General features: G+C 54.4%; 1 protein-coding gene across 9 annotated transcripts in view; it reads right to left on the bottom strand.

The window, feature by feature from the left end:
- The window catches only part of EHMT1 (euchromatic histone lysine methyltransferase 1), a 73,769-nt gene that overhangs the window by 32,859 nt on the left and 19,997 nt on the right, over positions 1–20,913 (bottom strand). For 6 of the 9 annotated variants that reach the window (XR_009447768.1, XM_059658533.1, XM_059658539.1 and 3 more), the window contains 5 exons: positions 13,898–13,967; positions 12,709–13,265; positions 6,651–6,822; positions 5,167–5,324; positions 4,756–4,944 (listed from right to left, as the gene is read on the bottom strand). Coding sequence is in view for 8 of the 9 variants with exons in the window: in XM_059658533.1 (XP_059514516.1) it covers positions 4,756–4,944; positions 5,167–5,324; positions 6,651–6,822; positions 12,709–13,265; positions 13,898–13,967 (1,146 nt within the window). In the remaining variant the exon portion in view is untranslated. Of the gene's footprint in view, positions 1–4,755; positions 4,945–5,166; positions 5,325–6,650; positions 6,823–12,708; positions 13,266–13,897; positions 13,968–20,913 lie in introns of those variants that run through there. The other 3 variants (XM_059658538.1, XM_059658532.1, XM_059658534.1) reach the window with 2 other exon arrangements.

Below are 20,913 nucleotides of genomic sequence, written 5' to 3' on the forward strand. Positions count from 1 at the left end.
GACGCTGCTTCACTGCGCCCTCCACCTCCCCGCCAGGTCTCGGGGCCTTACCGCGTCCGCATTTCCACTGGGTTCTTGCTTTCTTCCCGATTGTGGGAAGCTACACACACAGGATGCTAACGTGGTGGCTGCTGACCGTCACAGATGTCTTCTGGGTTGAGTTCTTTGAGCTTTGCTCCTGGTGTTCCTGGCATAAACTCGGAGGTGTGACCTGGACCAGTCACACGTGCCCCCTTTCCCTTCGGGGCTCTGGGTCTGGCCGTGCGCCAGGCCTTCCTCACTGGCCATCAGAAAAAAGTCCCAGCAATCCCCTCCCACCAGGCAGCATTTGTGTTGACGCTAAATCTTCTGGAATTTACTTTTGTAAGTCACAGCTTCACTGGGAAGTGATTCACTTAACCGGAAACTCATCGTTTTAAAGTGTCCGACGGGGTGGTTTTCACTATGTTCGGGGTGCAGCCATCAGCCCACCCAATTCCGGAAAGGTGACATTTGTTAGGAACCATCAAGCAGGAGCCCACATCGGTTTTTCCCCAAAGATCAGCCGATTATTCCAACATTTACTGAACTGTCATGGTCCCCAGACGACTATCTAAACCCTATTCCCACAATAAACTCGGTCCTTACATACAAACGGCTGCCATGGCCCCATCCACTCGCTCCCGCCCTCCCTCCTCACAAGCCCTGTTTCGGTGGCGGCCTTGTCTCGGCACCGCGGCCCTCGCTCCCATCTTGCTGTCACCATGCCTCGCTCCTGTGGGTCCTGGGGGAACGGTTCTGGTCTGCACACAGTCACACACGGGTCCTCCCCCAGACAAACAGTGGGCTTCCCATGCACTTGTCTTTTTTCTGAACTGCTTGCAGAGAAGTCTTAGTTTTCTTCTTACAGGTAACAAACACTTCTTGTTAAATGTATTGCCAAGTGCACTGGTGACATTACAGCATTACAATCATACTTTTCAGTTATTAGGTGAGATGTTGTGGTTTTGTTTCTCAGAGTCTTGCCCTTCGAAGATCCACACTGAAGTCTCTGCTTCAGCCACATGCTGAGCCGCCCACTGTTGCCCGCGTCTGCACAGCCTGACCATCTGTGAGGCTGCGCCCAGCCACTGCCTCGCTCCTGGCTTCTGCGCCGGGAGCACAGGGAGCGGCTCGGCTCCAGCTGCCTGCCTTCTCCAGCTGCGGTCTTGCCATTGGGAGGCACTTCCATCCTCAGCATATGCTTTTCTCTGGTCCTTCCGAACAGGAACGTTTCCTGCTGGTCTCGTCCCACGAGGTCTCGGTGACCAGAGCTGCAGGTTCATGGCGGGAGACAGCGGCCGCCCTCCCCATCTTCCTCCTCCTGTTAGAAATGCTTTAAGATGCTCACCACTGAGTGGTACAGTAACCTTTCTGGTAGGATCCAGATATCTTTGGTCAGCTTATTTAATGTGCTATCTTTAAGTTTTGTTGGGTAGTTTTTTATTTTAGCCCTAGCAGGTTTGCTCAGTGGTTACAGCATCAGCCCGTAGACTGAAGGGTCAATTCCGGTCAAGGGCATGTACCTCAGCTGCAGGCTCCATCCCCGGCCCCAGTCAGGGAGCATGCGAAAGGCAACCAATGGATGTGTCTCTCTCTCCCCCTCCCTTCTCGTCTCTCTAAAAATCAATGGAAAAAATATCCTCGGGTGAGGATTCACAACAACAAAAAAAGATTGAGCAATGAAACCACCAGTTAAAACAAGCAGCTTAACAACTTAGTTGCCCAGCTCGCCCGAAGTGCCGTGAGAGACCGTGAAGGAAGGAGCAGGGGACTTCGTAGGGTCGCTGGGTAACTGCACACATAACAGCTGCCAAGAAGGCAAAACCGAAAACCTGAGCAAACGGGGAGGAGAAGGGAGCGGGCCGAACAGCCGGGTCCGACGCTGCACCGAGAGCGGAAACACCAGCGAGCGAGGAAGACGGCCCGCGGCCCGCGAAGGCTCGGGGCGGGGAGGCCAGAGGAGACCCTGACCCAGCAGGACCGACCCCCGATCGCCAGACCCAGCTCCAACCCCAGGCTACAAAGTGAGGGTTGCACCTCGCCCCACCCCGCGCTCAAAACGCCTGGGACCCCCAGCTGCCTGCCACATGACCAGGCCCTGAAACTGGCTTCTAATCCAAGCAGCAAGCGCTGGTCCCACCAATGAGAAGGCCGGCGCCGTGGGAGGAACACACGGCAGGGCCCCCTTCCTACCAAGCGGTTTCAGAGCATAACCAACCCAGGGGCACACGGCCGCACACGAGCGGCGTAGGTGGGAACACACAGGAGGCGCTGGGCCACCCGGAAGGGGAGGAGTCTGACCCAGTCGTGCGGGTCCCACAGCGGCAGACACGCGTGGGCAGCCAGCAGGCACCTCGGGGGGACTCCACGAGCTGTGTTCTGGTCTCGGAACCACCTCATTTTCTGGAAAATTACTAAGAACACCAGAGCGCCTTTGTGGTGTGTTATGTCCGTTAATATTTTCTGTCACAGAAACTTAAACTGAGAATGTTTAAACCACAGCACAGCTCCAATAAATGACAGTATAAAAGGCCACTACGATTTTAGCATTTTACAGTCATACTTTTGATGCCAAGATGGCCAGAGAGGGTCTCAGAGAACTGGGATGACTTTAAAAATGACCATGACAGCCCTGGCCAGTTTGGCTCCATGGACAGAGCATCGGCCTGTGGACTGAGCACCTGGGTGGGGTTCAATTCCACCAAGGCCACATGCTCAGGTTGTGGGCTCCATCCCCAGTAGGGGGCACAGGAGGCAGCCAATCAATGATTCTCTCTCACCATTGATGTTTCTAACTCTCTCTCCCTCCCCTTTCCTCTCTGAAATAAAAATATTTTTAAAAAACCACCGTGATATAACAATGACAATGAACTAACAATACAAACAAACCCCACAAACATAACACTGCAGAGATGAGCCACACTGATACACACCCCAGCAGGGTTCCATACGCGCCGAGGCAGGGAGGGTACAAGGGCGGCAGGGCTCAGGGGGTCACCTGGGTGGACACTCAGGCGTGGCATTCTGTGGTCACTGGCAAACTGAATCCTTATCATTCCTGGGGTCACGAAGTCATCACCAAACCCCAAACCCAAGCTGGCTCCACAAGGAGCCCCTGAAACACAGGAGCTCTCTGGCCTTCCGCCTTTCATCCGCTCGCCACTAAGTCCTGCAAACAGGCCCGTACCCTTCAGTCTCCTCTGAGCCAGTCCCCACTCACCATGGCCACCGTCTGACACACCCGGGCTGTCCGACCGACACGCGTTAGGGCGTGCGGAGCGTCGTCAGGACGGTGGGCGCGTGCCGTCTCTCACTGGGTGGCCCTGTTCAATCTACCTTTGCTCACTGTCCTGCTAACGTAGGCCGTCCCTGCGTCTTGTTTTGTTTCCAGGGGCCATAGTGTCTTCTTTCTTCCCACTTCGTTTCCTGATTCTTTTCTAAGCTTGACACTCCTTTAGTTTCCCCTTTATAACTACATCTAGGATTCAGTGTCCAGACTCTCTCATAAAGATGAGAATCTGGATCAAAATAAAGAATCTGGATATAGACTCAAATTTGTATGCCACGCTGTATATGACAATGGCGCTTTTTAAACCAGCCAGGGGAAATCAGTCAATAATGCTGTTGACATATGTGGACAGCCATTTCGAGGGAATGGGTTCCATAAAATTCAGCCATTTTGAGTGCATTAACTTTACATTTTATCACCAAATAAATTCTGTATGTCAAATATTCATAAACAAAAGATGAAATCCATGCAGTATTAGAAGATAGCTCACGTCAACTGACGCACAACCAGCAGTGCAAGTCCGTGTACCAGCAGGAGATGAGGACCTGGGCCGCGAGCCCCTGGCAGGGCTGGAGGACGAGCCCACCCGGAGCTGACGCCCACCCCCACATCCACACGACGCTCCTGGTGCCACGTTGTCACAGATGCACAACCACAGACGTTGGGAGAGAATGCTCAGTGGGGCTCGGAGCAGTGACCGCGTTGGCTTAACAGTCCAGCTTAAAGGTGAACGAGAGTTTCCTCAACCGAGTCTGCTCCGTGGCACAGTAAGAGCACAACTATCTACGTCCCCAGCTCCCAATGCCCCTCGTCAACCCCTCAGAACTGAGTGCACAAATGCTCACCCAAACACCCCCATCTGCTCAGAAACCACACCCACCCAGGGCCCTGGAGACCCTGGCCAGAGAGGAGCCCAGGACCACCTGCAGGCAGCTCCTGGCTGACAGGGCCCCGAGGCTGCGGCTGTGACCGCACTGCCACCCGGCCACCTCCTAGAGCTGGTCCTCCCTCGGGTGGCCACATAACAAGGACACGCCTGGCAGCTGGGACACACCAGGTGGTACCGATCGCATGCACCTTGGCAGCCCTGGATGCTGCTTGCTCCGACCAGGAGGACAGGGACTCCCGTCGGTTCCTCAGCAGGGGGAGGGCTGCCCCTGGGGAGGGGTCGCACCGGCCAGCAGCAAGCACCACAAGCAGTCGGCCACAAGTGAGTCCTGTCCACCCAGAGCCTAAGGCGCTCCATCCATGCCCTTCAATAAACAGGCACAGGGAAACACACGCTTCTCTGTTAAAAGAAACTAATCTAAAATGCAAGAAAAGTAAACAAAAACTCAAGTCAGACGCAGACAGGGACTTGAGGGCGGCCTAGAAGGCCCACTGCTGACTCCCAGGCCCACGATGGTCCACTCCGGAGCCTCCTGACCGAGGAGGGAAAGGCCTACCTTCTGGGTGCGGTCACTCCCCGACACACTCTCTTTGGAAGTCCTGCTGTCGTCCGTGGGAAAGGCGGCAGCCTGCTCGGAGCCCTGGTCCTCCTCCTCGTCCAGCTCCTCGGAGTCCTCCTCCTCCGAGTCCATCTCCATGCTCTCCCCGTTCACGTGGAGGGTGCTGTCGCCCAGGTCCTTCTCGCTCTGGAACGGGCAGGGGGACAGCCGTCACGCAGAGCCAGGAGCAGGACAGCCTGCTGGCCCCCAGCGCAGGGCGCCACGACCACCTGGACGGGAGGCGTGGCCTAGAGCAGAGGCGCCTGAGAGCCTCGGCTCCTTCAGAAGGGACCAAGGCCTCCCCCCTCACCCTTGGTCTGTCGGCCGCAGACCATCCTGGACAGACACACGGCACCGCCGCGCCCTCACCTTGGAGCCGGCAGTGGAGTGAGTTATGCTCTTAAACATCTCAATCACCGTCCTCTGTTTTAATACTTTGGTCTTTTTCCTGGGAACCAGACTATAGGTTCCCATTCTTCGTTTTTTCTTTCGAGACACTGCAGCTGCTAAAACAAAAGGCAAGGAAGCTAAAAAAAAAAAGTCAAAAGGAGAAAAGAAAGAAAAAGAGGTGCCATTCAAATGTGTTTTCCAGGTAGGGGACAGCTCACAGACCTGACCAACATTCAGCACAGACACAGGGGCGGCAGAGGACAGGGGCGCTCACGGGCCGTCCGTTTAATTCACAATAAAACACTGAGCTGTACAGATGCAAATGGGACCCTGAAAGCCCCGCCCCTGCACAGTGCCCTTCCCGCCACCCTCCTCGCTCCATCCACCACCCGAAGGGCAGGAGGGCGCTGGGTGACAGCGCCCACAGGAAAGTGGTGGACAACAGCTGGAACCAAACACTTTTTTTTAAAGTTCCAGGGTTTAGAAGTTTCTGAAACCCACTGAGAGACACTGCTTCCTTTGCTGAAAGGGCATTCACAGGGCACCTGGCAAAAGCTGGCCACGGAGTCGCGGCACGGCTACCGCCCGTGGTGACAGTGCCGTTTTCAGGGACACTATACTGTCACTGTAGGAAGCAACACTGAAGTACCTAGAGGCCAAAGGGGCCAATGTCTGCACCCCGGCTCCTGGGTCAGGAGTCGCGTGGGGGAGCACACAGCTGTGCCGTGCTGAAAAGGGCACGGAGATGCCGGCCAAGGCCCTGCACCGGCCGGAAGTACTTTAAAGCCCAGAAGGCATACCGCTCTGACCGTGGACACGCCCAGGCAGCCTATGGGAAACGGGGGGCAGCAGCCGCACCCCCGCAACCAGGCTGACCGGGCTCACCTGCATGTCTGCGCCCCACATGCGCGGGCCTCATGCAAAGGGCCTTTCTACACTGAAGGGGGGCGTCCTGTCTGCAGGAACTGTGTCCCAGTAGCTCAAGAGCGAGCCCCCGCCACCCCAAGGCACATCCACCAGCCTCCTCGGTGGGGCCACCGTGCAGCCACCTGCCCCAAAAGGCCCAACCAAAACCACATGTTCAGCCACTGCCCCAACGGCACGAACAGAAGCAGGCTTAGGAGAGCAAGGACGCCCACAGGAAAGGGGTGGACAACAGCTGGAGCCAGAGCACCGCTCCCCGCACCCTCCACCCACAGGCCCCCAATATCACGGGGAGTTCCCCCGCTAGCGTCTTCCACCCAAGAGGATGACCAGGGCAGTGAGAGTCCGTCACGGAGGCCATCTTCACGGGAGACTGACAAGGCAAGGGGGGAGGCTGCAGGTTTCCAGGGGAGCCCAGGACCCGCCGACACCAGCGGCCCACCCCCTACGCACACTCACACTCAGAGTCACACATGGCTCTGGTTCGGCAGGTGCAGGTGGGAGACACGTGTCCAGAGACGCCCAGGCTGGGCCCTCACCTGTCTGTGACTTCGTGGGGGCCACGTAGCACTGGTTCTGAGGTAGCGACTGATGAAGGGGTGGGAAGGGGGGCAAAAGCTGCTGTCGTCCAAAATCAGAAACGTCCTTGCTGATCTCCTCTGCGGGCTCCTCATGACCTCGAGCTTCTCGGGGGTCCTTGCTGGCTGCGGGCTTCAGGACAAAGACAGTCAGTGACTGTAATGACACACCAGCAGCCGCGCGGAGACCGCGGCCCCCGGCACAGCTCCTTTCGGTCAACGCCCCGCCACCGAGAGGAGTTACCGTGAGAGGCAGGAGGAAGTGGCGCCCAGCTCCGGGGACTAGACGGGTCAGCACTGTGAGCTAAGAACGGTGTCTACATTTTTAAAGGGAAGGAGAAGCAGCAGCAGTGACCCCGTGTGGCAAAACCCTACGTACTTCTACCTGGCCCTGTGCAGAAGTTCGCCAGCCCAATTTATTAATAAATTATGACTAAAAGTACCTTCAATGGGCGCATCAAAAGATCTCCGATCGCCCTGAGTGGCACCCCCAAATGGCACAACAGAAAAATCACACGGCATCTGTCTCTGCTGAGTGTATAGAGCTCCTCACCCTGTCCTTGTGCTCAGCCTGCGAGGCCCCAGCAGCCTGGATCCGACGTCCAGCCTCCGGCCCTGCGGTCATGCCACAGCCACCCACAGCCTTGAGGGGGATGGATCTTAAACCCCATTCAGCCTAACCAGGTCCACCACGCACACGGGAGGTGCAACGAAGAGTCAAGGTAAGCATCCTCAACACGCAATGCTGGGAACTGGACATCTGCACGCACAAGAACGGAGATGGCCCTTTACATCACACTAGGTACAAAAATTAACTCAAAACGATCCAAGACCTAAAACTACAAAAACTCTTAGAAGAAAACAGTGGGGAAGCTTCATGACACTGGATTTGGTGGTGATTTCTTGGACATGACACCAAATGTATAGGCAACAAAAGAATAAATGGGCAAATTAGACTTTTCAAAATTAAAATGTTCTGTGCATCAAAGGACACAATCGACAGAATGAAAAGGCAACCCAAGGAATGGGAGAAAATATTTGCAAATCATATATCTGATAAGAAATTAACCAGAATATATGAAAATTCTACGATTCAACAGCAAAACAATCAGATTAAAAAATCAGTAAATCATGTTAACAGTCATTTCTCCAAAGGCCACCCAGCACGTGAAGGAGATGCTCGGCCTCACCCGTCACCAGGAAAACGCAAGTCAAATCCACAAGGAGCCCGGCCGGGGGCCCAAGGGTTGAGCACAGACCTATGAAGTAGGGGGTCGCAGTTCCATTCCCAGTCAGGGCACAGGCCCAGGTTTGCAGGCTTGATCCCCAGTAGGGGGCGTGCAGGAGGCAGCCGATCAATGATTCTCTCTTATCGTTGATGTTTCTCTCTCTCCACCTCCCTTCCTCTCTGAAATCAATAAAAATATATATATTTTAAAGACTCACAATGAGATAGATAGCACCTCATACCCATTAACAAGGACCTCAATGCAGGACTAAAGGCTCCCTTCTAGAAACTTCCACTTTCTTTGCCCAAGCAGTGGAGATACCTGCCATGCTATTTATTGCTTTTTGATGGGACCAACATTGGGGGGGTGGAGGGAGGGGGGAGGAGGGGAGGGCAAACCAACTGCACTGCCAGGGGACAGCAGAAGTACGGCCTGCAAACGCCTGCATTTTACACTCTTACAAAGATACATTTTTTGCAACATTCATTTTATCATTGAAATGACTTGTCTTAAAACACAATTTCCAAGCCCCGGCCAGGTAGCTCAGTTGGTGAGACTGTCATCCCCATATACGAGTGATGGCGAACCTTTTGAGCCCGGTGTGTCAGCATTTTGAAAACCCTAACTTAACTCTGGTGCCGTGTCACATATAGAAATTTTTTAATATTTGCAACCATAGTAAGACAAAGATTTATAGCCCTGACCGGTTTGGCTCAGCGGAGAGAGCGTCGGCCTGTGGACTGAAGGGTCCTGGGTTTGATCCCGGTCAAGGGCAAGTACCTTGGTTGCGGGCACATCCCCAGTAGGGGGTGTGCAGGAGGCAGCTGATCGGTGTTTCTCTCTCATCGATGTTTCTAACTCTCTATCCTTTCCCTTCCGCTCTGTAAAAAATTCAATAAAATATATATTTTAAAAAAAAAAGACAAAGATTTATATTTTTTTATATTTATTTTATATACTTAAATGCCATTTAACAAAGAAAAATCAACCAAAAAAATGAGTTCACGTGTCACCTCTGACACGTGTGTCATAGGTTCGCCATCACTGCCATATACCAAAGTGGTGGGTTTGAACTCTGGCCAGTGCACATATAAGAATCAACCAATGCCTGGCTGGTATGGCTCAGTGGTTGAGTGTTGACCTATAAACCAGGAGGTCACAGTTCCATGCCCAGGTTGCGGGCACGTAGGAGGCAGCCAATCGATGATTCTCTCTCATCACTGATGTTTCTCTTTCTCTCTCTTTCTCTCTCTCCCTTCCTCTCTAAAATCAATAAAATATCTTACCTAATAATAGACAAACATGTAAATTGACTGTCCCTCCGCTACACTCACCAGCCAATCAGGAGCATATGCAAATTAACCCAACAAAGATGGTGGTTTATTTGCATACACGGGGCAAAGCGGAGGAGGGAAGACTGAAGGCTCCACCTGGAGCCAAGGCCTGGGTCCCGGGTGCCAGAGGAAAACCGGTGCCGGCAGCCAGGGGAAGGGAAGGCCTATTGCACGAATCTCTTCATGCAACAGGCCTCTAGTCCTATATAATAAAAGCATAATATGCTAAGTGTCCAGTAGTCCGTTCAACCAATCAAAGCAAAATATGCTAATGACATGCTAAGGCCGCTCAACCACTCGCTATGATGTGCACTGACCACCAGGGAGCAGACACTCTGACCGGTACATTAGCTTGCTGCTGAGGTCCGGCCGATCAGGACTAAGCGAGATGGGCCAGACATGCCCTGGAGCCCTCCCGCAGTCCCTCCCTGGCCCCGATCGTGCGCCAGTGGGGTCCCTCGGCCTGGCCTGTGCCCTCTTGCAATCCAGGACCCCTCAGGGGATGTTGGAAAGCCGGTTTCAGCCCGATCCCGCAGGCCAGGCGAGGGACCCCACTGGTGCACAAATTTGTGCCCTGGGCCTCTAATATATACATACATATTAAATCAAGAAGAATCAACCAATGCCCGTCTGGTATGGCTCAGCTGGTTGAGCGTCATTCCATGCACCAAGAGGTCACTGGTTCAATACCCGATCAGGGCACATGCCTAGCTTGCAGGCTCGATTCCCCATAGGGGGCATGCAGGTGGCAGCCAATCAATGTTTCTCTCTCATCAATGTTTCTATCGTCCTTTCCCACTCTCTCTAACAATAAATAAATAAATAAATAAATAAATAAATAAATAAATAAAATACATACACACATTATACTAATATATAATCAACAAGTACATAAATAAGTAGAACAACAAATTGATGTTTCTCTCTCTCTCTCTAAAAATCAATAATTTTTTTAAAAAAACTCACAATTTTCAATAAAGCTCAGATTCCAAAGAAAACCAAACAAGTCAGAACTGGGTTTGGGGAGCAGGCCATCCTGAGGGCAGCAGAGGCCAATTGTAAAGCAAGAGGCACCACATCCAAAGGCCCTTCGGTCCTCGCCATCCTGGCCGGGCATTTCCTCCTCCCCCCACAGGGACCCCAAGGAGCACAGTTTCCAGGCTGTGGAGCGGCGGCGGGCGTGGCCTTCAGGAAAACAGTTTCCAAGCCTCAAACCCTTCCATACTCTTTTCCTACAACTGACCAGCCGGAGAATGTTCAGGAATTTCCAACAAAATGATGTGTTGCAGCCAACTGCATACTAATAATCATAATAACTCGATTCAAAACAAAGCTAACACTTAATAAGCACATGGTCAGAGAAACTCGATATTAACTTTCAAATTGCTTTCTTTCCCCAGAGCAGCGTTTCTCAACCTGTGGGTCGCGACCTCTTTGGGGGTCGAATGACCCTTTCACAGGGGTCGCCTAAGACCATCGGAAAACACATATATAATTACATATTGTTTTTGTGATTAATCACTGTGCTTTAATGATGTTCAATTTGTAATAGTGAAATTGGGGGTCACCACAACATGAGGAACTGTATGAAGGGTCGTGGCATTAGGAAGGTTGAGGACCACTGCCCTAGAGGAGCCTGATGAGATGACAAAAGATCCTCAAGAATAAAAATGTGGTAGAATAAACACCTGGAAGAGGGAATGGAATAAAAGTCTACTTTCGAGGAGATCAAATAAGTGATGTAACATTTCTCACAAGCATTGTGAAATTGATAATGGTGGACCAAAAAAAAAAAAGTAGGCACAAACAATGAACTTCATCTAAACCTCACAACTAATACAACAATTAACTCGAAATGAATCCTATATTTAAAGTTCACATGAAAGTAAAAAACTCCTAAGAACCAGAGAAACCTGGGACCTCGGGCTTGTGAGCTCTTGGACGTGACACCGAACGCGTCAGCCATGTGAGGAGGAGCTTCCCGCTTTGCTGGCTGGACCTCGTCAACAGGAAGAACTTCCCGCGAGACACTCTGAGGGCATGAAGACACGCACGGGCCAGGGAGTCGGCAGACGCAGACCCAGCACCGGCTCCTGTCTGCAGCCTCCGCGCTCACAAGACACGCGGTAAACCCAGGAACGGGCGTGAAGGACACTCAATGGCCACCAGCGTGTGCAGAATTAAACCACAACGAAGTCTCACAGCCAAAATTAAAATGGCGGCAACCCCAGCGCTGGCGAGGAGCCCATGCTGGGGGTGTAACATGCCATGGCTTGTCTGGAAGGTGGCTTGGCAATTGCTTATAAAACTAAATCTCCAATTACCACATGATCCTGCAATTGTGCTCCTGGATTAACACAGAGAAACGAAAACATAGGTCCAGACAAGAATGTGTGCAAGCCTCGGCTGGGCGGCTCAGTGGGTTGGAGCATCGCCTCGCACACCAAAAGGTTGCGGGTTCAATCCTCAGTCGAGGTGCGTAGGGGAGGCAACTGATAGATGTTTCTCTCTCTTTTTTTCCCTTCCACTCTAAAAATCAATGGAAAAAATATCCTCAAGTGAGCATTAACAAAAAAATAAATAAAAAGAGTAATACAAAATATAGCTAAGAGCACTATGAAAAAAGTAGCAGTGAAAATTAAAAATATCAATATATGAAATGACCAGCAAAAATGTCAAAACTGGAACCCGGTGAGGTGCCATGCGAGAAGGCAGAAGACCCACGTCCACGGACAGAGCAGCACAGAGCATGTTCCTGGCGCTGAGGAGACGCGCAGCCAGGCCCTCGGGGCCCACCGGGAGGCGGCCCAGAGGGAAGCACAGGGCCCTGCGGGCGACGGACAGACGGGCAGCCGCGTGCTCACCAGCGATGCCTGTGCGAGAAACCCCAGGGGACCTGACCACAGCCTGAATCCACAGGAGGGGAGACGCGCAGCCCTGCGGGCCCGCAGAGTGCAGGTGGCGTGCGGGCTCGCAGACATGGGAACAGCAGCAAAGGCAACTGACTCGGCGTGAATCGGAAACGAGCCGCCTGTTCTCGGCACCAAGCCCTCAGCTGCTGGCTGGGTGCAAGGGCAGAGACCTGGACGTGTCTTCAGTGCGGTCCCCCGTCCCTCCGTCTGAGACACTGCGGCCCTGGCTCGCCCACTTCCTGTCTACCCACTTCCCGGGGAGACGGCGTGGGCTCAGGGATGGAAGGAAGTCCCCAGCCCAAGCAGGAGTGGAGTCCGAGATGCGTTTACTCACGGGCCACAGGCACCACCCAGAGCACAGCCCAGAGAGCCGGCTGAGGGCCCGCTGCCCCTCCGACTGTGCGCAGCATCTCCTAACCTCCCACCCACAGGCAGCCACCCATTGCTGCCCGTCTCCTTCCTGCACTGACACCCACCTGCCAGGGCATAAACAAAAGAGAAGACAAAGGACGCTGCCCCTGCCCCACCCCGACGGGCGCATTACCAGGCCCAGGACGGACTTCGGCATGGTCTTCCGAGCCCTATGAACCTTGACATCTGCGCCCAGGGCCGCGGGCTTCTTGTCCTCTGAGTCTTTGCTCCCTTCCCCGGGCCTGGCTGGCGCGGCGGCTGGCGTCTGAGAGAGCACACTGGGAGTCCGCCCTTTGCCAGCCGCTCCTGGGAGAGTCTTCGCAGCATGGCCGGGAAGGGAGGGTGCCAAGGTGCTGGGGACCCGCAGGGCCGGCTCCTGCAGGGCTGGTTTACTCAGGAAGTACCCGTTGCTCCCGATGACGGCCGTCTGCGTGAGGTCGTCAGCCGGGTCGTGGTTCTGCTTCCCCACGTCCGCGTCTCTTTCTGAAACCCCGTTCTCCGCGATCCGGGTCAGTTTATTGGGACCTTCCTGGGGGCTGGCGTTTGCATTGTCCTGAGTGTGCTCAGCTGGGGTGACATGCCTGCCGGTATCACTCCTTTCACAGGACCCGTTGGTGGCCCCGTCTGCAGCCACGTAGGCATCTTCTCCCGGCTTCTCAGGGGAGCCCTCATCGGCAGCCATAGAGAGCTCTGCAACAGAGGGGGGAGTCAGATGCTACAGAAATCAGTGACCCATTTCCATAACAGGCAAATGGCTTGAACAGGCATTTCTCCAAAGGAGATACACAAGCGGCTAATAAGCACATGAAAAGATGCTCAAGATCATCAGGGAAATACAGGTGAGAATCACCAGGGTGGTGCTGCCAAAGAAGGTAAGGCCACGGCTGCAGGGGGCGGAGGACGAAGCCCTACAAGGCTGGAGGCATGCAACGTGGTTGGCTGCTGTGGACATGTCTGGCGGCTCCCTGGCCTCACTCACCACTGGATTTAGAAAAGGCCTGAGGGGAGCCAGGGAGGGCGTGCTTCCCCAGCCTCATTTTATCTCGTCCGAGACGCAGGCAGCGTCAGCGTGTGGCCTCTGGTGGGCGCACCGCCCCCCTCCCCCGCACCCAGCACTGTTCAGGTGCAGCCTGAGCGGCTTCGCTGAGGGATTGAGTGAAGTTGCCAGCAACGGGTCCATGACCACTCAGCCTGGCTGTTCTGGGGGGACTTGAAGGGCTGCTTTTCACTCCTCCATGAGGCTTTCTTTCCCTAGACCTTGCGTGTGCCTACGTGCCTGGGAGGGGCGATAGGAGAAGCTACACGGGGCGGACCCCCCTTACCTTCCTCTCCCAGCAGCTCGGTCTTCACACAGCAGTCCTGCCTGGTCTCCCCCTTGGCCGGAACTGCCTGCTAAAGGGAAACAACTGTCAGACCGGAACCTGCGAGGCAGACCAGCCATTCGCCACCATGACTTCTCTGAATAGAGTCCTGAACCCAAACCACGTCCCAGTCACTGTGGTGGCTGGACAGCGCGGGCCCTGCGGGAGGAGGGTCAGGACAGGTGAGGGCGCAGGGCCCTGGGCTGTGGAGCCACTGTAACAAGCAGTGTGCTCGCACCAGGATTTCAGAGTGTATTTTGCTGTGACAGGGACCCACCCGTGTTTCTAATGTCCAACAACCTACGTTACAGAGCCGGTAAATGAGGTCGCCCTGAATCACCCAGGGCTGGTCCATGCGGCGGCCTCCTGGGATGGCCGTGAGACACAAACTCTTGTCCCGGGAAGGTCAGCCTCTGGTGAGACATGAGCATGACCCGGAAGGCTCTGTCCAGGCCCTCCAGCCACCGCAGTGGCCACTGCAAGGCCACGAACAGGAAGGCAGTGCCATGCGCCTCTGGGGGCCAGATGATGCAGACCCAGGTTTCCCACTGAGAGCTCCAGAACCCAAGGCATGACCCACGGGCGTGACACGTGTGTAACTGACTCCTCACTGGGCGGCCACGTCCAGCAGCAGCACAGGAGGCAGCGAGACGTGTGGTTCTAGCCACAGCAGACGCCCAGTTCTGCACTGCCCCTTGCTCCTCTCTGCTTTAGACGCCGCCACCCGAGACCTGGGCCAGAGCTGGCATCGTCCCTGGAGAAGCGCTGCCTATGCCAAGTGGGGGCTCACTCGCGGACGCATCTCCCGGCCAGGACACTCCTGCGATGGAGAGCGCTCTGCGCCCACTGCCTAATGGTAAGCTATTCCCAACACAGCAGTTCACGAGCTCATTGTCAAGGGGTTGGTTGGGAGAGAATGAACCCTTTCAACAGCTGGTAGATTTCCTTTTTCCTCTTTTGTCCTTTTGTTTCTTCCCTTGGCAGAAAAAGGAGTTAGTTCCTAAATTTGGAAAACACAATTAACATACAGTTGCTCCATAATTTACATTCAAGGGAACAAACTCTCTGTTCATCTGCTACTTAACCCTCCCCTGGCCTGTCTGCAAAGGAGAAAACCAGCGTCTACCTAATGCCCTCCCTGGACAGGTCTCTCGGCCCCGTTTTCCAAAGACTGATGGCCGGACCAGCACAGAGCCCATCGCCACGGCCGCCAACGGCCACGCTGACGCCGCTCCAGAGAGGGGTATCCCTGGACGGGCCACTGCACCTTCCTGGCCCAGAACTGTGGCCAGTGTCCGCCCCTTGGAGTCTGGGCACTGACATCAGCGCTGAGGAGCCCAGACCACAGGAGAGGCTGCGGGGGACGTCCAGTCAGTGGCCACAGAACCAGCCTCAACCACCAGAGGTGCGCATGTGTGAGCCTGCAGGTGCCCCGGCCCAGTGCTCGGCTCACAGGCCAGGAAAGCCATCCCCTCTGCCCTGGGACTTGCTGGCCCCGGGGGCATAGCCAACCAGTGCTATGGCTGCAGATGGCCACGCCACAGACAACTGCCACAGTGCTCTTCCTGCCCGTGCCCAGGTGGGCAGCTGAGGACCTACCCTGCCAGCACCCCGTCCCCTGACCAGAACCTGGGATGTGCCAGGTGCCTCGGAACCGGGAAAGCATGGCCCCGCCCCCTCGGCAAGAAGCTGTGCTATTGGTCGCCTCATCTGCAGAGCACAGAAACTAGCCCGGCCTGGGCCAGGGTTGGTGTCAGCTAGAGCAGGCGTCTGTCCTGAGGGCTGTGTGAACAGGCTGGGCTCACTGTGGACTTGGAGTCTGGCTGTCCTTGAAGTGGAGACAGTCACACACATCTCCTCCCACCACAAATAAGCCCACTTTCTGGTTCCCACACCAGTCTCCTCTGGATTTGGACAGGACGACTGCTTCAATTTGGCTGACGACAAATCGAGTTTGGTGACACCTGCCTTCTCCGGAGACCTGCCTGGCTCTCACGCTGCCGGCTTTTTCTCCTCTTGTAAAAACTCCTCCCCACAGTAAAAAAGTTGACTGGGAAAGATCATTTAATGACAAGCAGCCATTAGAATGTCGAGGCACAGAAATACTTCATGATGATGTCAACAGAAGGCACTCCCCTGTGATGCTCTGGCACCTGAGCATCAACTCGGCCTGGTGTTTTCCACAGTTCTCACTTTATGCCAGTTCCAAATTCTTCAAGTTCTGCCAGCCTTCTCATTTGGCTCTGCCTGTTTTGCATTTCAATAGAATCGGCAATTTCCTGTGAACTTTTAGTGAACGTGCTCCATGCATGTGTCATGGGAATAGAAGGATGTTAAAGCTCCCATATTCAGCAGGAAGGAACAAACCCACCAGAGCCCAGGAGGCAGAGAGGCAGTCCGAGTGGAGAGGACGGCTGCTGGGCAGCGCCGGCCCATCACAAGCACCACAGGAGCGGCGCCTCACCCACTGGCTGCCATCAAACGCTGGGCCATCTCAGTGTGGGACCATCCCAGTGTGGGGTCACCCCAGTGTGGGGCGGCTGTGAAACGGAAACCCTCGTGCACGGCTGGTGGGAACGCAAAAGGATCCGGCTGTTGTGGGACAGTCTGGTAGTTTCTCAAAAAGTTTTTAAAAAGTTACCAAATGACCCAGCAATTCCATCCCTGGGCAGGCACGTGGACAGATCCTTACACACAAATGCTCACAGCAGCATCATGCAAAGGAGTCAGAAGATGAAAGTCCTCGTGTCCGTCAGCAGAGGAAGAGAGGGGAAATGTGGTACATACAGACGGGGGAATCGGATTCGGCCAGAAAAGGCATGACATTCTGGCAAAGGCTACAACGTGGACGGACCTTGAAAACATCATGCTAAGTGAGATAAGCAACATGAAATGACAGAACCTGTGAAGCTCTACTTATATGGGATGGACAGATGAACAGGTAGGTAAATTCACAGACGGCAGGGGAGGGAAGTTACTGCTCTACGGGTACAGAGTTTCTGGGGGCTGAAATGTTTTAGAAACAGACAGTGATGATGGTTGTGCAACGCTGTGAAATGCTTAACGCCACCAGACAGTACTTAAAAATGGTTAAAATGATGAAAATGTACATGTAAGTACATTTTATCACAATAAAGGAAGGGGGGGTTGAGGGGGCCCACCCAGCCATTCAGATATTCAGATGCAGTCAGGTACTTCCTTAAGGAAACCAATGCAGTTAGGAAGGGCTACTTCAAAAGAGAGAAGTGATGCCTATGGAACAATACAATAGAAAATGGCATTTGCACCGTAAAAAGGGCACACGGCATAATACTGCTAACAGCGCGGCAGATAAATATACTTGTGAAAATACCTATTACTTTCCTGGTGGTGGTGGCTATGCTGTGTTCGGTAAGAGTGTCTTTGCAGGAAACACACTGACGTTACTTAGGAGGCACAGGGCATCTAGGAGGCAACCTAATCTCAAATGGATCATAAAAACCTTTCATGACACTTGCAACTTTTCTATTAAGTTTGACCGTATTTCAAAAGAAAAACAATTCTATGGACAGAAAAACAATGACTCGTATACAGAACGATCCTATGTATTTCTGGAAGGCCGTCCCCCAGACTCACCCCCATAGAAGCTGTGGGCAGAGCTGGAAAGGGTGAGAGAAGGCAGGGTAGATCCTGCCCAACCAGGATTTGGTTTTCAAAAGAAAAATTCATTTATTACTCTATAGTTTTTAAGTTTAAGTAAGGGGAATTGGGAAAAACTAAAAGATAAAAATTACTCATAAGCCAACCACTGTAACATCCTATATAATAAAAGCCTAATATGCAAATCGACCAAACGGCGGAATGACCAGTTGGTGGGGGGCAGGGCCGGCAGGGAGCAGGCCTAAGCCATCAGTCAGACACCGTCCCCCCCCCCCCCCAGGGCTCCTGGTGAGAGAGAGGGCGCAGGCTGGGCTGAGGGACCCCTGGAATTTTCGTGCACCGGGCCTCTCGTTTGTGTGTAGCCATCCAAACATGGTTCTGTGCAAACATACTCATGTAACTGACAGACTGCGCGAACAGGATGCCACCCAGGCTGTTAGTGCCCATCTGAACCCGTGTCCGACCAGAGGCTACAGAGACCCACAGTGGGCACTCCCGTCCACAGTGAGCTCCCCCGTCACACACGGGCTCCACCATGTGGCCGGTGTAATAAATAGGTTTAATGTTATTCAACTCTAGAAGGAAGAGACAAACAAGTACAAATCAATTTTAAAAAAAAGACAACCACAAAAAGATGGACAAAGGAATTGAACAGGCATTCCCAAATGGCCAGCAGGCATACTCCACCCCCGGAGTAATTACGGGTTGGCACAAAGAAAAAGCACTTCCCCACTCGTTCTGTGAGCACAGTTCACACAGGAAACAGAGCAAGTCAAAGACATACAACAAAACTACAGAACCCAAGGCTGGTTTAACGTCTGAAAACGAACGTAACCAATATTAACAGAATATGGGACAAAATCACAATGACCATTTCAATAGATGCAGAAAAAGCGTCTGATAAATTCTCTCGTGATTAAAAAAACTCTCATCCTGATAAAGCACATCTCTGAAAAATGCTCAATGCTCTTCCTGTAAGGCTGGGCCCAGGCAAGGAGGTCCCACTTGCTGCTCCTACTTAATGCTGGTCCACACACTGGGGCTCCAGCCAAGGCCATGGGGAAAGGGGTGTCAATATAAGTAAGAAAAAATGAAAATCACCCACGATCCCACCACCTCGATAAGCACCTCGCATGCCGACAGGGCTGTACGTGCGGTTACAGCGCACACTGGTTTGCCATCTATCCTGGTGCTAAAGACACCTGCTCTTCCCAGCTGCTGTCACCGCGGCGGCAGGGCCCACGCACGCCCGTCAGGCTTCCCCTCACCGCCCCACACCCGTGCCTCTTCTCCACTCCGCCGCCACCTTCTTATTTAGTTGTTTCGTCCCTAAAGTCCCAGCATCAGGGACAGACTCTTAACTCATTTCCCACCTCCAGCCGCTCCTCTGGGTCTAACATCCATTCTGCAGTTAATTCTCCATCTAGAGCTGCGATCTCACCAGCATCTCCTTAAAACACACAGGGTCCTCGTGACCCTGAGCTCGGGCTCACACACCGAGGCACGGCACGGAGGGCGCTGCGCGGGGGAGGCCAGGGTGGGCAGACCGTGCCCACTGCCCTCATCTAGCCCCAAACCACACTCCCCCCGAGTGAAGAGTCGCTTCTGTACATTTTTTAACTGACAGAAATAAAAAACAGGCATTTCAGACAACTGGAGGCCTACACACCTGGCCATTTACAGAAGTCTGCCGACCCCTGACCTGACACGCCCATGCTCTGGCCTGTCGAGCACCCGATTGAGTCCACCGCCTCAAGCTGCGGGCCGTCCTAGAGCAGTGCCCTGGAGCCTCGGCCACAGCACGTCTTCCTTCCGCTTTCATCCACGAAGACCCACCTCTCCCGCAGAGCCCGGCCCCTGGCTTCTCCAGCTCCCACCTGCTGCGCCTGCCCCCTGCCTCCTCCTTACGGGGATGCCCTACAGAACGGGGCCTGCCCTTGTCCCTGAGGACGATGAACTGTAAAGCGCAGGGCTCTGGCGTCCACAGATGCCTCCTGCACGCAGATCACACAGGCGGCTGCCCAGCAAGGCCCCCAGCTGAGCTGGACAGCAAGACAGAGAGAACAGAAGAAAAGCCCAGCTGAGTCAGGCCGCTTCTGGGTGTCTGCCCAGCAGGAGCCTGGGTGAGGCTGCAGTGCGGGCCCTGGGAGGGAGGGGCCCACGGAGAGCTGCAGGGCCTTTCATGTCTCTCATCCTAATGGCCCTTGACAGAGGCCGGGAGGTCCCAATCCTGGTTCATTTCCTGGAGCTCCTGGAACCTGCTCCTTGCAGCTCCGCCTGATGCGGACAGAGGCTCCCCCGGCTCCCCCACTGACACGGGGCTGCGGCTGTGGCATCACTGTCGTCCCTCAGGACTCAGACGCTCTCCTCGCGGCCCCTCCCTCTTCACCCACCTCTCTGAGCCCTGAGCCAGAGACACTGGGCTCCAGGCTGTTCCAGGGCAAGGTCGTTCCGCTCCAGACCCATGGGCTCCTGAGGACGACGGGTCAGGGAAGGACCCACAAAGTCCCAGGCACTCGCTCTCCGCATGCTGGGGCTGAGCAAGTACTGTCACCACAAACACAAGCTCTGTTCCATGTGGGGAGTGCTACCAGACTCCGAGTCATTTTGTCATTTCTACCCTCCATCCATACATACCTCGCACTATTACCAACATGGGGAACAGCCTTGGTGTCTGGATGTGAGAAAGGAGTTGTGAGGCACTGGCCATGGCGGGTGACGCCCTGAGGACAGGCCCTGCGCCCGCCCGCGGAGCTGCCCGTCCAGCTCCCGTCTACGGAGCAGCCCAGGCTCCGGGCGGCCACAGGGCAAGTCCAGGCCACGGCCCACAGCAGGGAGTGACCTGGTCTCAGGACAGGCCCTGGCACATCCTCAGGGCCACGGCTTGGCACCAGGCTCCGCCCCCTCCCATGATGGCGCAGCTTCCCTTCTGAAGGCGGAGGTCAGAGTTACACACCAAGAAAAGGGAGACGCCTGCTCCTTTTCTCCGATCGAAGAGGAACGTGAGCAGCAATCCCGTGTGCAACACCACGAACATAAAGGCAGCCGCAGAGAGGGGCGGAGCCTGTGAGCCCACGAGGGCCGGTGGACAGCACATACGTACAGGTACGTGCAGGTACTCCACAAATGGCTGCTGGGAAGAGCCCCTATCCTCCGAGGTCTCCCTCTCCGTGAGGCCGCCCGGACTTGAGAGAAGAGGGCCCTTTGTTAAGCACTTTGCTTAACAGCAAATCACCTTAAAGTGGCAAAAGGTGGTTCTTGCAACACCGCCAACACCTCTTCAGTTGCCAGGAGAGCTGCACCTGCCATCAGCTGTGGCTCACAAGAGCAACGGCGCC

This window comes from Myotis daubentonii, chromosome 11 (assembly GCF_963259705.1).
Source record: "Myotis daubentonii chromosome 11, mMyoDau2.1, whole genome shotgun sequence".
Classification (NCBI taxonomy): Eukaryota; Metazoa; Chordata; class Mammalia; order Chiroptera; family Vespertilionidae; genus Myotis; species Myotis daubentonii.